This window comes from Necator americanus, chromosome IV (genome assembly GCF_031761385.1).
Source record: "Necator americanus strain Aroian chromosome IV, whole genome shotgun sequence".
Classification (NCBI taxonomy): domain Eukaryota; kingdom Metazoa; phylum Nematoda; class Chromadorea; order Rhabditida; family Ancylostomatidae; genus Necator; species Necator americanus.
Genome location: NC_087374.1, coordinates 34,262,428 through 34,280,043, shown reverse-complemented (window position 1 = coordinate 34,280,043; position 17,616 = coordinate 34,262,428). Strand labels below are relative to the sequence as shown.

At 41.6% G+C, this 17,616-nt stretch overlaps 3 protein-coding genes across 4 annotated transcripts; all 3 read right to left on the bottom strand.

The window, feature by feature from the left end:
• Nucleotides 1–345, bottom strand: RB195_003626 (uncharacterized protein; the record flags this gene model as incomplete). The annotated part of the gene is made up of 1 exon (XM_064201360.1): nt 1–345. One exon carries the CDS (start codon nt 343–345, stop codon nt 1–3), a length of 345 nt encoding a protein of 114 aa, XP_064057241.1.
• An 899-nt stretch (nt 346–1,244) lies between these two features.
• RB195_003625 (uncharacterized protein) lies at nt 1,245–17,380 on the bottom strand (the record flags this gene model as incomplete). Of its 2 annotated transcripts, XM_064201358.1 has the most annotated exons (18): nt 1,245–1,338; nt 2,175–2,341; nt 2,410–2,493; nt 4,544–4,660; nt 4,909–5,045; nt 6,712–6,782; nt 6,837–6,958; nt 7,017–7,157; nt 9,199–9,399; nt 9,451–9,573; nt 9,854–9,929; nt 10,111–10,174; nt 13,347–13,470; nt 13,523–13,646; nt 14,667–14,819; nt 15,817–15,899; nt 16,237–16,344; nt 17,327–17,380. In XM_064201358.1, 18 exons carry the CDS (start codon nt 17,378–17,380, stop codon nt 1,245–1,247), a joined length of 2,043 nt encoding a protein of 680 aa, XP_064057239.1. The 2 variants fall into 2 exon arrangements, with proteins under 2 accessions (XP_064057239.1, XP_064057240.1); XM_064201359.1 differs by lacking the exons at nt 1,245–1,338; nt 17,327–17,380 and having other exon boundaries at nt 2,171–2,341; nt 16,237–16,317.
• RB195_003624 (uncharacterized protein) lies at nt 17,323–17,574 on the bottom strand (the record flags this gene model as incomplete). The annotated part of the gene is made up of 1 exon (XM_064201357.1): nt 17,323–17,574. One exon carries the CDS (start codon nt 17,572–17,574, stop codon nt 17,323–17,325), a length of 252 nt encoding a protein of 83 aa, XP_064057238.1.
• Between the last annotated feature and the right edge of the window lie 42 nt (nt 17,575–17,616).

The following is a 17,616-nucleotide window of genomic DNA, read 5'->3' as shown; positions in this document are numbered from 1 at the left end:
TTAGTAGCTTGATGTTGGAGCGTAAGCGACGAAGATAGTCAAAGCTGGTGTTGGACCACATCTTCTCATCCGCACACGTCCGATTCGGGTCGTAAGCTGTTCGAAAGAGTCGATGTTCTTTGCCGTTCTCGTGTTAACGAGGACGCCAACTCCACCAACACCTCTACTGTCGCATGTTCCTAAGAACGGTTCTTCTCCAGTCTCATATACGGCGTTGAGAGGGTGACGTCGTCTCGTCTCGGTCAGTCCGATGACGTCGTACTTGATCTTCTTGGCTTGCATCATCAGATCTTCGATGGCCGCTTCCGATGCAAGCGTACGTGCGTTATAAGTACAGATCGCCATCCTAGTCCTTTTCCGTTTTGGTAGCCTACATGACTCCTGCAACCCCGTCCTACCTGGCGCTACCGTACCAGGCTTTCCTCCGAAATCAGGAGACTCTTTTCTACTACTGTGTTTTGCATAGAATTTTAAAACCCACGGGAAGGTTGCAAGCCTCTAGTCCCATGAGTTTCTGGGAGAACTTCCGTTCTCCCGGAGTGGACATGTGGAGCTTGTTTGTTGGAGGCGACTCCAAACCGCCTCCCTTGCACCTCCCAGTCACTTGATTGCAGGCTTTTGGCCGGACTGACATGCGGGATACAAGGATGTCATGAGTCAGTCCTGGCTCAGCAGAAACCTGGAGTCCATGCCCTGAATCCACCTGCGTCTCTGGGCAAGCACAAGGTCGCTTTTGGTCCGCGATTAGCCCCCTATCCGCCACCCGGGGACGCGCCACGTAGCCTCGCGACTAACCGGCTGTGATCCCTCTAGTGAGGGAGATCCGTGGGAGTTACACTGATATTTTGTGTTCACAGCAGTGCGCCCTTCAATGCGATAAGGATTCCTTACAGTTAGTCAGCAACGTGACTCTAGCTATTCGTCAAAGGCAACACCTCATGAATCTGACGTGATATGGATTTCCAATAGTCAAAGACTCTACGGGATCGTAGATTGCAGAAACAGGTGGTGGGATCCTGCTCATTTCTTCCTAATTGCTGTAAAAAACGGGCCAGGATATGCTGCTTCGCGCCGCATCTTCCGGGCTGTTTTTTACGGCACTTAGAAAGAAACGGACCGAATCACCCTATTCCCCACAATCTACGACCCCGTATAGGCATAACCCAGATTCGTGGGGTGATGCCTTTAAATGTACGTTGTGGAGTAGAGAAAGATGGGTTGGTGGATAGAAAATTTTTAGGCTTTCAATGTGCACTTTGAACCACAGCAATTGAACAATTCGCAGCATTACGAGTGCATTCCCAACTTCTAGTAGGTTTCCTGGACAACTTGTTGTTGCTGAATGGTTAAATAGATGATTTCTTTTAGGAAGATGAGCTCGGAATGTGAGTGGTAGAGCACTTAGCCCCCAAATGTAAGCCCTTCTTCTAAACAAGGAAAATTTTTTTCTTTTTTTTTTCTTTTTTTTTTTTCTTTTCACAAATCAGCCTTCGGAATGACATTAATGCATCTCGTGTATGTTGAACTACGGAATGAAACAAAATGTTGATTATTTTAAGCATTCTCAGTGCTATGATATTCGTAGCAGATCTTGACCACTCACATTTCAAGTGCCCCCACCCCCAGAAAAATCGAACACAAGCCTTTTATTTCTTCTTTTACTTGGACATTTGTCTTTGTCTTAATGAAAAAAGGCTTATTTTTTATCCGTTTATGAGGAATCTAGGAACTACGCTAAATACCACGACAAGTAAATAAAGGCAGCCTTCTGAAAAATTTTCGATGTTGGGTTCTTTCCTTGTCTTTAAGAATGACAGTAGAAAGACGAGATATCCCACCCACGAATCAAAGGCTTCAAGAAGAGTAAGACGTGAAAATCTTTGCATCAACAGGACATACAAAATGTAACAACGTAAAATAATTTTTGTTAATTGTCGGATTCAGTCCACTTTACGATGTTCTAGTCATTTTTTCTCTTTTCTAATCACAAGTGATAGAGCAAAGAGTTGTATTGTTGGGTGCATTGTGGTCTGGTCAGGTGAATGATTATTGGTCTATTTCGTATTTTACCTTTAACACCTGCAAATTTCATTCCGAAGGTAATCCACTTCACAAAAAAATCAAAACTCTAAAATTTCTCCAAACGTTGCTTTCAACGTTCAAAAGAGGCTCACAGTTTTATAGATGATTCCGCTTCCATGCCTAGCCTTACGTGTCCACTTTCACTTTGATAACGTAGTTTCGTTTTCTTAAATGCTTTACTCTCACTTCCGACCATTATCAGATCAGTTATACGATTGTATACAATCATATGATGTTTCAAGATCTCATAAGTGTAAGTCTGAAAATGAAGAAATCATTCATTATTTTGTTCCTGACGTTACAAAAGACGTAAAATAGTAAACGTACATAAACATATTTACTTTCTCGCCCTCGGAATAGTCCCCCTAGGCCGTATAGTTTTTCTATCATTGCTCTCGCTACCTCACCACTCTAAAATGCACATTTCGTGTCTTCGCCGTTAAAAATTCCTCTCAAAAAGGAAGGAAGACCAATTCAGTTTAGTGAAGGGCGACTGTGGGGGTGAGAAGTCAATATTTAAAAAAAAATCCTACAATATGAAGACGCATGATTCAAAAATGAAGGACAAACAATCGATTAAAAGAAAGTAGGTGAAGAGGTCGCTGAAGCCACAAACAACACACATGGGATAGTTCGTTCAAACGATTTGAAGCTTGATCAAAATGCGTAACCAGCCTTCGATGGGAACGCGTGCTATGGAAAAGATGTTCAAAAAGAAAAAAGGACAAGAACATTGTTGGATAGTCGAAACAAGCCGGATACGCATCCACGCCTAGTCTCTGCATTTTTCGGGTTTTCTTCGTTGTTTTTTTTTCAAATTGTCTATCACAATGTGTGCACTTCAGGTAGTTTGCGGCGTGCAATCTCTTGGAGACCGGGCGCCATCAACAAATCACAGCAAAGGCTGCGATGAGCTTCATCTTAGAGTCTCAAGATAGAAGTTTCGCTCCAGACATCTATGCAGCGGAGTTAGCGATGGCTCCATCGTTGGCTTCGACCGTTGGCTCCACGGCGCCACTTTGAGCTTAGCTGCTCACGCAAACTGCACTAGGATTAAAATCATTGTGAGCCCACTTAGAGAGTTCAGACTGTAACACTACACTAACGTTTTGAAGAAAAAAACCCGTGCCTCAAAATAGTTTTGGTGCAGATGTTCGTGACCTAAAAACTCCGAAACTGAGAAGTTACTGTCTTCATAAGCAGTTAACAAACCAGTACAACGCGTAAAACTTTCAAATTATGGGATGTAGGATCAAATAAGGATGAAAAGTTTCTGATCATAACACTCCAGATTGTTCACAACGTACGACTCTTCAAGTCATTCCTACCCTAATGGGACATTGCGCTCTGGAGTGACGAGTCGCGCCGTGAACCAGGCGCCAAAGCAAAATCGTCGAAACTGTGAGGAATTAGTGGCTTGTGCGCCAGTAATTGCAACCTCCGAAAATTTAAGCAGCGACACTAACGCTGTACATTTTATCGGTCTTTGTTGGCAGGAACATATACATATGATCCGATGTGACGAGGACATGATTATTTAAATATGGAGGGATTTGATTTGACAGTGGTAAAATGTCGAGATATAATAGAATAAAGGAATGTAAATTTCGTTTTCATCTGCTACTTGTTCTAAGCTTTTTACAAACGGTGAATGGTAACTAAGAGAAAGGCGGTAGCTCTCAACGGCTGGATGTGGTGCAGACGGTCAGAGGTGTGTTGTAGCCATGCATTTGATGGTTCGAAACCGTCCTGATGCCAAGCTAGCCCTTCATATCTCCTGGATCGATAAATTGGTGCCAGACTTGTCTGAGATGATACAAACATTGGCTAGATGAATCTTCAAGTCCTCTCTTCTTAAAAATTTGGCATTGAGAAGTGTATGTTTTCTTTTAATGCAAACGAGGTTTAGGTGGAACTTTGTTACTGGCTTGACGTTTCGACAAACTCGTCTATATCAAAGGTCTGAAAAAGATTCGAAGTCTTCGATGCCATGCATATCCCATCAAACTTCTCCTCTCTCCTTGTCAAGCCTCGATATTGTTCTAAGTACACCACGCAGGATTTTCAAAAGAAAAACAAACTGACCAGTCTCACTGACTAGCGGAGCTGGTAAACTACCGCTGCGTTCTTGTAGATTATCAGAAAGGGTAATGAGATCTACGCGCCGTGCAGTATCTCTAAGTGCTGATTTCTGAATAACGTTAAGGAACAGCATGTGGATTAATCTTATAGCTCAGAGGTACGAACGGCATGATGTTTTGGTAACTGATGAACATTCATTTTTGTTATTCATGGCTGAATTCCTGACGGAAACCCAGAATGCTTCCAATGCCTTTCTAGAAGACATTTCTTTCTCGTGCGCTAATATCGTAAATTTTATTTCAAACTTATTTTCATAATGTGTCTCATTTTTCTGGCACCGTAACGGTAACTGTCACATGGTTTTTACTGTAAAGGATACCTTCTCTTTCTTGGCGTAGTAAAGCATGTCGAAAAGCAGCTCATAATCTAAGCGATCGACGAAGGCTGCTGCAAATGCGTCACTGATGAGGGAATATCTCCAAAACTCGGGAAAAACCTGAAAATGGTCCAATTTACAGTTGCATTTACAGATACTCTGTCCTTTCCATCCTTTATTTAACATGCGATTTAGGTCTTTCTAGCACGGTCGTTGTGAGTATGTTTTGCACTGAGCAATAATTTTCATTCTCATTGATTGCGTAATATATTTCTTTTGTCTAGAAAGTAATTAGACAAAATAAATTTTGACTATATCTTCATTAGAGTCATCCTTAAATTCATTCCGAAATCAACACACTGACCAACCTCAGGGTTTTTTTCGAGTTGTTCCTTGATTTTCTGCCATCCATCTCTGTCATAGTTTTGTCTATAGTAGCAATTTGTAAGAACGTTCAATATGATTGGTTTTTCGGTGGAATCCACGTTTATGTACAACGGTTCGTCTGCAACAAATAAGTACATGTGATGTTACTACAATAATTCGGGATGATAGTAAGACAACGATGATATAGTAATACAGTCGGCAATTTTGGAGACAATAGGAGAAGAAAACACCATTTGTAGTACAACCTAGAACATGAAAGTAGTCTAAATAAATTTGTAAAGAGTATGATGAGAACTGGACCCGGTCCACATCTACTCAAACTGCTATGCCGGATTGGCGTTGCAAGGATGATTGATTACTGCCGCTCCACTATATCTGCACCTTTACGACGAGATGGAGAACGTTTCTTCAGAGTCGTGTTTTAGGAGTTCGTTTTGTCACTGGCAAAGAGGTATGAGTGCTTCCTTCTTCTGTATGCTGTTATGCAGCAGTGCTCAACTCCCTCATGTTCAGCAAATATCATGCAGTATCGGGGAAGAGTTGATTTTGCAGATGTATGCAAAACTGAACAAAATATTGATGAAGATCACATAAGGCTGAAGGATGACCGGAGAAGGTTATCGCAAAAGAAGAAGTAAGCCTACATTTGATAGGCGTGAGGTTGTTCTTTGAAAATCTTAAGAAATGTGAAGAATCAAATGAATTAATGCCATTATTTAAATACTTAACCTACGTTGAATCGTACATGGAATATTTGGAACAGGAAGCAGAAGAACCCGTGAGCCGTTCAAGTAAGACTTCGAAAAGTTCTAGAGAAGTTTGAGGGTAACTTTTCATGAAAATGGCAACGTTGGAGTCCCTCCTCAAATAGATAGGAACGCTACCGAAACTTCCCAGCAATTCAGAAAAACAACATTTTTGATCATGTCTTCCCTAACCTACTACTCCCGAAACTTACCAGACGATGGAACCTTGGCATTTTCATCGTCATCCAAAGCAGGCGATCTAATTAATATGATTCAAGAAAGCAGCAGAAACTTTCCACTCCTCGCACAATTCCTGATATGTTGTGGATGAGCCGCATTCCATGAACATAGCAATGAGTCGCATTGTTGAGTAGACGGCTAGACACTCTGGGGAAGTTCAACACGACTTCTTCTGGAGTACTAGGGGAAGACTGACCGTGATAACGCTACTGATCATCCTCGTGAGCTATACCCTAAAGGTTATTTAGTTTTTTGTGTTGAGATGATATATGCATTAGAGATTGATTTCATCATCAACTTTCCCATGCATGACACAACGCTAGGTCAATCAGCCGCGAATGTAAAGTACTTTCAAAAACATGAGATAATAGGTGGCATATTTCGTAGGTGGATGAGAACCGTATCATTAAATCCGTTGTCCTCGACTGTAGCGACTGTTTTCGACTTATACCTTGACCAGAACCTACCTATGACTGTCGTTGTAGACTCCGATGCAGCTAATAAACCTTCTCTGAACAATGTTTACGGAAAAAAAAACAATGAATAACTCTGTGACTAATGGGTTAAGTGCTGATGTATAAGTGTATTGAATCACGTCATTGACCTCGATAACTCATGTATACAAGAAATCAGTAAAATCGAACGATTTGCTGCCAGCAAGCATTTAGCCAAAGAAATAGACTTGTGGAAGCGCGACGTTAGAAAATCTTAAAGAGTTAAAGTGTTTCAGGAGATCAGGACCACCAAAAGCTTTCCTTGAATGTGTAAAGGAGAAATGGATTTAAGCGCAAAGCATACTCCTCCTCAGCCACGCAAATTGCGGTTGTCCTCCCAATTTTTGATACCATATCGGGACATCCCATTTGTACCTGGAACGCCGGAATCTATGAAAGTGAATGTGCATCGCTTTCTATATCTGTTACCCGTAGCGAGGTGAAAGGTATTTTGGCAATTCAGAAATTGAGGGATTTCTTCTGTACTTCTCCTGAGTTATAACCACAGCAGTAGAATTGAAGTATTTTACGGTAACATGAGGAAAGCCCATCTGTAACAAGTTTGCAAAATGAGAGTTATTTCTAAAGAGAAAAGTTAGGTAAAGACACCTGCATAGTCCACTGGTTACCAAAATCCTGGACGTTTAAAGCACTTTTATAGGGTCCTGGAACTGCATCAATGGCTTCGTCGAAAGCTTGCCAGAGATCATCACGATGAGCGTTTTTGAATGAAAACTTCTTGAGATAATGCTGCAATAAACAATATAAATATATAAATGCATCCACAGTTGTATTTGAAAACGAGGAACATTTCAAAAATTTTGCTCAATGCTATACTTCAATATTATTTTTTGTAATTTATTCAATTGAGAGCAGTGGCCACTGGCCCTACCACCAGTCATGCTCTACGTGCGGCTCACGAGATGAACTCTTGGCCGGGTTTTTCAAGCCTAAGTTCTCCTGGAATTGGTGAACTGGCAACTGGCGACAGGTCCGCCTAAAAGTCCCCTAAAAGTCCTAGAAAAAAGTTTGTCACATTTACATGTTGATAAAGCCAAAAAGAAAATCAAGATAAAGGATAGGGCGTCCCCCAGAACTGATAGGCTAGTGTGTGTATGTGTGTGCGCGAATGTTGGTGTGTGTGTATGTATATATGTGTATGCAACGAATTTCCAGAACGCAGTGCGACGTGTCCAGCAGCTTTAGAGCTCTTAGAGATGGCATCTAATTCATTCGTCGGGGCCAAAAAGCAGCAGTAAAATGGGGTGTGACGATTCTCACGACGTCGAATTGGTGTACCGCCCCGCAGAGCTGTGAAATAAGGTGGGACGAATTCAGTGTCTTGTTTTCTTTCATTCGGTATCTATTTCCGTGCATTCCTCAGATCAGTAACATGTCTTCTTCAAAAACTGAAAATACGCATGAAAGCGGCTGCTTAAATAGTAGCAGGTTGTTTATGACGAGGAACACTATCTGTATCAGTACAATGATGTCGTTCACGTAATTTTATATTAAAAAATCATTCTGTGATAACGGCTGGGGAAAACGGGAGGAACACCTGTTCTTCGAGTAATACTTTCAAACTGTGTCGACATTATATTGGCATCGAAGGAGCGTTTGAAGCTGAAGTCTGAATATTCTCTAAGTGTAGAACTGACGCGTTTAGAAAAAAACTATGAAATCTTTCTTTTTTATTTATAATAAAAAGAAGTAAGAAAGCAAAGACCAATTGTTAGATCAACACAAATCTAATTTCAAAGTATGATACGCTACTACTACTTTCATTGAGCAACGAAGGGGAGCGAAGCGAATACCACAGAAAGTCTGATGTCCGGCTCTAGCCGGACGTTCAGATGGTTCCATAATATTCTTCCTAAAAGTTCACAACTACTTTTGGAAAGTATTCAAAATTGATTCGACCTCTATACTCGTCCCTACCGCTACACGTGGAAAACTACTTGAAATAGTAGTTTTTCTGTATTCCAAGTTTCCTGTTATGCTAATGAGGTTCTGGTGAAACTTAGTATTGGCCCGACGTTTCTACAACCTCGTCTTTATCAAAGGCCTGAAAATGGCACGAGGTTTCCGATGCCAAGCGTATCATATTAGACTTCTCTCTTCTTAATATAAAGCATCGATATCGTTCTAAGTACACCACTTATGAACTCAAAAAGGAAAACAAAAGGACCCGTCGCAGCGACTAGCGGGACGAGTGAACAACCCCTTCCTTACGAATTGTCACAGAATGCGAATGAGTTCTACACGCTCTCGAAGGCTAATATCGTTCACTTTATTTCAAACGCATTTTTGTCGGGTTTATCACTGTTACACACACGTGGGAGGTACTTGCATTATACAGCACGATGATATCGCCCTCCGACTACGTTGTACTGACATTTTCTTTTCGAGAATCACTTTGATACTTGTATTTTCGTTTCCCCTCCTGAAGCGGTGGATTCCATCTCTCCAACGATACAACATCGTCTTCACATTCACTCATATATGTCAAATAAGCAGCAGCTGCTCTACCCGCACAATCTCAGGCGTTTGTGCTTCTTAGCGCTTCATCCATTATCATCAGAGGGTGCATTGGAGAGAAATAATCGCACGCCTTCTTCTGGACTGACTGAGGAGAACTGAGTGTGATCACTTCCATAACCGTGAACTACAACCATATACCTAACAACTCGCAATGGGATCTCTACAGTCAGTTTGGTGATGCGCTCCATTTGACAGCAACGTTTAGAGTCGTTTTTGTTCGTTTCTTCTGAACAACGTCAACAAGACTTACATTAACTGCTTTTCGAAAATTTCGCTCTCCTATCACAGATTTTACCATTGCTATGATAGAGCATCCCTTGCTGTAAGATAACCCATCAAAACTTTCTTCAATTTCCATAGGTGTTTCGATTATAGAAGAAAGTGGACGGCTTGTAGCTGAAGAATCAGCATCGAGAGCTTTGTAAAGATCAAGCAGCAAGTAAGCAGGGAACTGAAAGCAATACATGTGAAGAACAGTTGAAATAATGATGCAAACACACACCACTTGCAGGTCGTCGTCATGCACTTTTAGATCCCACTGCACAATCTTTTCGAAAAAGGTAGCAAAACCTTCATTGAGCCATAGATCTTCCCAAAACTTCATTGTCACCAAATTGCCGAACCACTGAATGAATGTGCGCTAAGCATTGTAATTAAGGACATTCTTCCTCCACAGAAAATCAACAAGTATTTGCTCGACTCCGTAGGTACATTTCCCATGTTTTGATGAGAAATACAACTTATTTTTCATTAGCAGCACAAATTCTTCCACGTAAGCTCAGGGATTCATTGTGGCTGACCAGTTTAAAAGTATTAATTGTCGAACCGTGGAGACGACAGTGATATGCCACAATGTAGTGGGAATCGTGCTTTGTTGCTACATTTGTTACAGATGTGTGATGTACCTGATGAACTAGCTCGTGTGCCACAAGCCGCATCGCTGAATAGAGATCAATATAGTCTGAGAGTACAAATTCCTCCCTGAATGAATTTCTGCCTTATCCACTTTTAAATATTGACTGTTATTCATTGCAGTATTTATAGGAATCAAGTCAGCCTAATAAGCGTCGCAGTGCGAAACCACGCTGCATCCCTAATCATTGAGGATGAGGTTAGCAGATAGAGGTGGATCTGAGAACTATGAAACTCTTCCTGGCTGTACCTGATTGTAATCAAACCCCAGTTTTCCATTGCTCCAGTACCAAATTCACGAACAGCAACTAGATCTGGAATGCTCAATCAATAAATGACGACTCTTTCTGGCACTGGTATCAGTACTTGAAGAACCAGATATACAGATTACACACCACATTTTCCAATAAATTTAAATTTCTTTTGAAGGCATTTACAAGTGAATATGATATACGTCTACGATAACTGAAATCGTAAGCAACTGTAATTTATGAGTATATTATGTACCAGTCTAAACGCCCGGCTAAATAGTATAAATTATGTGATGTTAACTTGCCTCCACTCGCCTTCACTGATAATTGAAAATCATGATCATGATCATGCTATATAATAACGGACTTAGTCTGTCACGTGTGTTTATGTCTGTCTTTCTGTCGAATTGGTGCGCCGACGCCACAAAGTTATAAAATGGGGTGCCACGGCGTCGAATTGGTGCGCAATAATTTTGTGTGCATGTTGCAAAAAGTGAGTAAGGCGTTGTAACCGCTTCCCGAGGTGGAGGTGTGAGTTGTAGAGGTGCAACGCAGCGTGGCCACTGCTCACGACTGTCAAGCTCTACGACTACTTCGCATGTCTATTTCCTTGCACGTTTGCTTCAAGTTGGTAGGTTTGGTTGGTTATGATGTTGTTCACCTAATTTTATGTTAAAATATCATTCTCTGATAACTGTTGAGGGAAAACAGGATAAAAACCCACACTTCGAGTAATGTTTTCAATTTGTGTTTACATTATATTGGAACCAGTCTGAACGTCCGGCTAAAGGCGGACTTCAGACTTTCTGTGGTGTTCGCTTCGCTCCCCTTCACTAATCAACGAAAATTAACAGAAGTGGCATTTTCTGTGAAATTGGACTTGCGTATTTCCAACAATGTTTCTTCCTTTTTTATATCATAATTAAATGCGAAAGATTTCATATTCTTCTTTCTAAACGCGTCAGTTCTACATTTGCAGAACATTCGAGCTTCAGCTTCAAACACTCCTTTTCAATACATTATAGACAATATTTAAAATTATCACGCGAAATATGGGCTTTTCTCCTGTTTTCTATAAACGGTTGTCAAAGTATGGTATTTTGGCATAAAATGGCGTGAAAGACATCATCCTAGTGATAAAGATAACGTTCCACGTCATATCGCATAAACAACTAGCTACTATTTAACCAACCGTTTGCATGCGTGTTTTCACTTTCTGAGAACGGCATGCTACAAACTTGAGGAGAGCGAAGAAGGAAATAGGCACGCGGAGAAGTCATAAAGGTGAAGAACAAAGCGCCCAGTTGTTACGGCTATGAAACGGCTGCAACCATTTATCTTTGCGTCATGCACACTAAGTTATTGCGCACCAATGACCATGTCAAAAGACGCCGTTGCACCCGTCCCCTTCCATAGGTACCTCTTCGATAGGTATCTGGCACCGGTGCACCCGTCAAACCCCCTTTTATACTTATCTGACGCCAGCGCGCCAACCCGACGCCGCTGGACCCGTCGCACCCCCGTATTATAGCTTTCTAGCGTCGAGGCACTAACTCGACGCCGGTGGACCCGTCGCACCCCCCTTTTCGAATTTCGTGACTCACACACACACACACACACACACACACACACACACACACACACACACACACACACACACACACACACACACACACACACACACACACACACACACACACACACATACACACACACACATACACACACACAATAAGCCCGTTATTATATACCAGTCTGAATGTCCGGCTAAAGCCGGACTTCAGACTTTCGGTGGTTTTAGCTTCGCTCCCCTTCACTGATCAATGAAAGTTAATAGTAGTAGTGTTTTCTGTAAAATTAGATTTTTTTTAAACAACGCTTTCCTTCTCTTCTTTATATTATAAATTAAGGCGAACGATTACGGAGCTTTTCTTCTAAATGCGTCAATTCTACATTTGGAGAATATTCAACCATCAGCGACAAACACTCCTTCGATGCCAGATTAATGTAGATACTATTTGAAAGCATTACTCGAAGTATGGGTATTCCTCCTGATTTCCCCCAATAGTTATCATAGAATGATGTTTTAACATAAAATGACGTGAAAGACATCATTCTACTGATAATGATAACGTTCCACGTCAGATCACATAAACATCTTGCTACTATTTAAGCGGCCGCTTGCATGCGCGTTTTCACTTTCTGAGAACGGCATGCTATAAACTTGAGGCGAAAGAAGAAGGAAAAAGGCACACGGAGGAGTCATGACGGTGAAGAGCAAAGCGCCCAGTGGTCACGGCTTTGAAACGGCTGCAACCATTTATCTTTTACGTTATGCACCCTGAGTTATTGCGCACCAATGACCGGGTCCACCGACGCCATTGGACCCGTCACACCCCCTTCTAAAGGTATCTATCATCGGTGCACCAACTCTACGCCATTGGACCCGTCGTACCCCCTTCTATAGGTATTTGGCGCCGATGGACCCGTCGCACCCCTTTCTATAGGTATCCGACGCCGTGGACCCGTCGCACCCCCTTCTAAGGCTATCTGGCGCCGATGGACCCGTCGCACCCCCTTCTATAGGTATCCGACGTCGTGGGACCCGTCGCACCCCCTTCTAACGCTATCTGGCGCCGATAGACCCGTCGCATCCCCTTCTATAGGTATCCGACGCCGATGGACCCGTCGCACCCCCTTCTATAGGTATCCGACGCCGGTGGACCCCTTCACACCTCATTTTATAGCTTCCTAGCTTCGAGGCATTAACTCGACGCCGGTGGACCCGTCGCACCCCTCATTTTGAATTTCGTGACTGACACACACACACACACACACACACACACACACACACAGACACACGTGACAGAATAAGCCCGTTATTATATAGTAGATCATGATCATGATATTGGAAAAAGGAGTGCTTGATGCTGAAGTTTGAATATTCTCTAACTGTAGAACTGATGCGATTTGAAGAAGGCTTTCAAATCTTATTCCTTTATTCGTTATAAGAAAGAGTAAGAAAGCGTTGTTTGAATAATACAAATATAGTTTAACAGAAAATCCCACTGCTATTAATCTTCATTGATAGTGAAGGGGAGCGAAGCGGACACCGTAGGAAGTCTAAACTCCGGTTTTCGCCGGACGTTAAATGGGCAAACAGACGATTTCAGGTGATGTAGTAACTTTTAATTTCATAATTTTACGAAGACTTCGCGATTGTTGTTTAACCAACCTTGTTTCACCGCAATATCATTTATGCCAAAATACTTCTCAAACAAACTGATGAAAACCGTCGTTCTATTCACCAGTATTTTCCTGACCTTGGGATTCTTTGACGGACGTGACCACATTCGGATCTGAACGAAGGATTATTTTTTTTACTACTAACTGTTCTGGCAACGGACATACCCTCGTTCCCCGTTCTGTATACGCTTCATCAAAGTCATATTCAGCAACAACAATGGCAAGAAGGTAGGAGGACATTAAGGGTGACGGATGAAACATCGACACTTTCCAATCTCCATCAGGTTCGCTGGTGAATTAAAGAGTAAAAGAAGTGAAATAACGAGTAGTTCTCATCTTTTTTCTTTTTGGTTCTTCTTCAGAAAGAAATAGGTTCTCTGTTTGTTCTTGAATTCTCAAAAAGGTCACTGTGTTTGTCAAACAGACCAATGAGACTGAAGGATGCACCACAGACTAGCCACCTGGAGTTGTTGCTATGAGATCTTGGATTGAGCAATATTTTACAAACTTTTGTTTCCTTCTCGTGTATGTGATCTTTCTAAGACAATAAAATACTGAATGATGTAGATATGCCCGACATAATGGGTTCAGTATCCAATGCATCAGTTTGGAACTAAGCTGACTGTTAGAAACCTCAGTGGTTAGGAAACAAGAACGGCGTTTATTTTAGCCAGATTTTTGGCTTTCTCCTCATTCTAGGAAATTCTACGGCTACGATTACGTGAGAGTCTTATTTCCATAGTTTGACGATTTGAAAGAAGTAACAGGACAATGTAAGTGAGAATTAAGTGAACTAAAATGCATTATATGTCGATTGTAGCGAGGTCGACCAAACCCAGTGGAAGTTTGTTGGAAGGTGATATCTCTATCTAATGTATTCAACTCAATTTTTGCAGCAGCAGACTACTCCTTCTGAGGGTTTGCAAAACTCTTCAAATCAAAAATAATTATTGTTTCGTTAGTAAAAAGCAAGTTAAAAATATAACACTTCAATTACAGCGAGATAGACCATATCCAAACTTAATGAGGAGCGAAATTCTACAGGAGGGTGGTCGGAATTTGTTGCTTCAATATGTCAGGGTTTGCAAAACACTTCAAGTGTGATAATAAAAATAATAAATGATAACTGTGTCGCTAGGAAAAAGGAACTGAACAAGAAGGTTAGCACACTAGTGGTGAATATTTTTTAAAGGGAATAATTTAGACAAGAACACGCCATTTTAAAACACAGTGACTTTTGCACAACCCAATGGACGAGATTAGGCTCCTTTTACATTTGAACTCCAACTTCTGGTTCCTTAACACTTACGTGGTTTCGCTCATTTCGAGTCCATTTGATATTGCACTGGTCCCTCTTGGATGAATGACAGTGACATTCCAAATTGCCTTGTACTCTGGTTCATCGAAACAGGGCACCATTTTTCGAGCATGCGTTGGTTCAAACTGCGTCACGGCTGCTATCCTAAGTTTTTCCAATATATATTGGCTGGGAAATCAGTTAGAGGATACTGCAATCTGCTGGAAAACAACGAGATGGCCACAGACATTGTTGCGGCCGAAAAGCTAGTGATTCCGAAGTTCACAAAGCACTAGAAAGCCGACTGCTGATAATAACAGCGAACAGTGGTGATGACGATTCCATGTTTGATATGTATTGATAGTGGACATAGCACAGATAAGGCGGCAACCGATCCCCTTTCAATTTTAGAAGAAATTAGCTGAGAGGAAACTACATTTAAATTATTTAATTACTGGCAAGGAGCGCCATAACATGTATGTTTACCTAGCAAGTAACGTTGTATTTTAACAGAGCCAGTAGAAGATTTAGGCGTGATAAGGTACGCAACGCTTCTTTGTGTGCATGTCTTCGGAAGCTCTTTCAAGCCAGGAGCACTACTTGTTTGTATCTAGTAACCACAGCTACATCGAAAAATTTTAAAGAAGCAAAGGTTTTCTAATGGGGCCCACATTCACGAACTCACCTGCTCATTGCAATGTTGCTACAAGACCTGACATATCCGGCAAAGCTACCCCACTCCTCACTTTTTTTCGTTCGTGCGTCAGTAGAAGTGGGAAAAGTGGAAAGCATGATGGGAAAAATACTTGGCATACAAATAGATTAAGTTAGAACAAAAATAGTGGACTTTTGATTTGATCAGGTGGCGTAGTAGCGTAGCAGGTTTTTGTGGATCAGATCATATAGGAGAGGATGTGTGTCAGCCTCAATTAACACCTTCACCGGTATGTACATACACGTGCACAACAGCACATTTTCCAGCGCATTGGTTTTTTTTGAGTGGGAATAGATGAAGCATAATTTTAAAACGATGAAAGTGAGGCGGGTAGTTCAGCGAAACAACAAAACGTAACCATCGATTTGGAAATCAGGATGTCTACACATTTGCTTTCAGAACAACAAGTTTTCTTTTTTCAGAAAAAAATAAGGCAACAATATGCACCTGGGTGAATCGGAATCCTCGTAGTAGTCATAGTTTTGATAGAGCCCGTTCAGGTTGGAGTTCACAATTCCTGTGAAGAGGACCTAAATGCTCTTTTGAGCAAAAATATTTAGTTAGAGAAAGAAATGTTTCCGCTTTAATATTTCTAACTGATAATGCTATAGCACTACGGAGACCACTTCAAAAAACGATTAGCAGAAAGTGTTCGACATCTACATGCACCAGTATCAATTCGTTTCTTTTTAGTTCAGTATACTCCTAGTCATACATACATACAAAAACAAAAGCACAGGAAATGAGATTTTAATTCCTACAGTGGTAAAAACCAACTCATACACAGTCAATAGAAAATGCAGGAGTGAACACGTAATTAGCATCTATCGAATTCCGATATGGAAACAATGAAAATTTGCAGCTTACCTTTAGTTTCACAATCTGATCTGCTCGCAATGCTTCTTTTAATACCCAGGTAACCTTCTCAAGATCATCTTCCACTATCATTTTCTGGATAAAAAGACGTGCACCATTCTGCAAAATAGAGTGAAGAGAAGATGTGAGCACACAAAGAAAAGATGCTAACTTCGAACGAAAAACATTTTAGGACGTTTTTTTAAAGATTAGATCAAAGTTGCCAGTTTACGGCGTTTGAGAAAGATAGTCTCAGTCAGCAAAATGTTAGGCAGTTATGTGTATTATGTTAAGGAACATATAAATAAAGAAAGAAAACCAGAATTTGAGGTGTACCGCAAATTCTGTCTAATCGTCGGACTAATAAGTCCGCCATCGTCGAAGTTCGACCCAAGTCTAAGCCTTTTAATAGTTGAGTGCGAAGAAAGTAGCTTCGCACGACACGACTCAGTACACTGAATCAGCTCAACTAGCGCAGTTCGCAACCATTTGGTTAAATTTTAGGCGAAATAATGCGAAAATGTGAGGAGGAGTGGAAAATGAGCTGTACGACAGTTAATCGTTTTGCTCCCTTCTTATCGCATACTCTCTTACTGAAGTGGTGCTGCATTGTGTTGGTGTTAAATCACACTTCATAAAGGCATCCCCCACTAATCTGAAGTGGTACGGGTTTCAGGTGGGTTATGCCGGGTCGTAGATTGTGAGAAAGAGGGTGATTCCGTTCATCTCTCCCTCTTCGCCGTAAAAAAAGACCTGAAAGATGAAGCGCTCCGGGGCGCTATTGTCAACAAGGGGTTGTATTGGAGCGCGCCAGACTTGTGCACGCGCCGCATCTTCGTGCCGTTTTCACCGGCGATTAGGAAGGGATAAACGAGATCATCATCTTCCCCACTAATCTACGATCCCGTATAGGTATAACCCGTCTGAAACCCACCCCAGATTCGTGGGGTGATGTCTTTAAATGTGATATCAAGTAGAATCGTGTAGAAAAGATTCACTTGTGTTCACGAAAAATGATAAAAGCTTTTCTGATCTCTTTTTTTTTATAGATTTTCATAATCTATGACTTTCTCTTATTGTTTGCACAGTTCACCTTGATTACCTTGACTCCCGTTGATCTTCGAACTGGTCGAGCGGGCGCCAGTAATTCTTCCATTTGTCCCGATCGCGTGCCAGAGTAGCCCAGTGGTTCCTCCTTTCGCGTGGGACACGAAGAGCATCATATTTTTCTTTCAAGGACTTCGTGAAGAAATCTGACCATCGGGTCGGCGGTCTTCCTGTAGTGCGCTTAATATCGCGGAGAACCCAGTCGCTCACGGCTCTGGTCCAACGGTTGTCATTAAAGCGCATCACGTGTCCGGCCCACCTTATTTTACTTTCCTTGGCAAACGC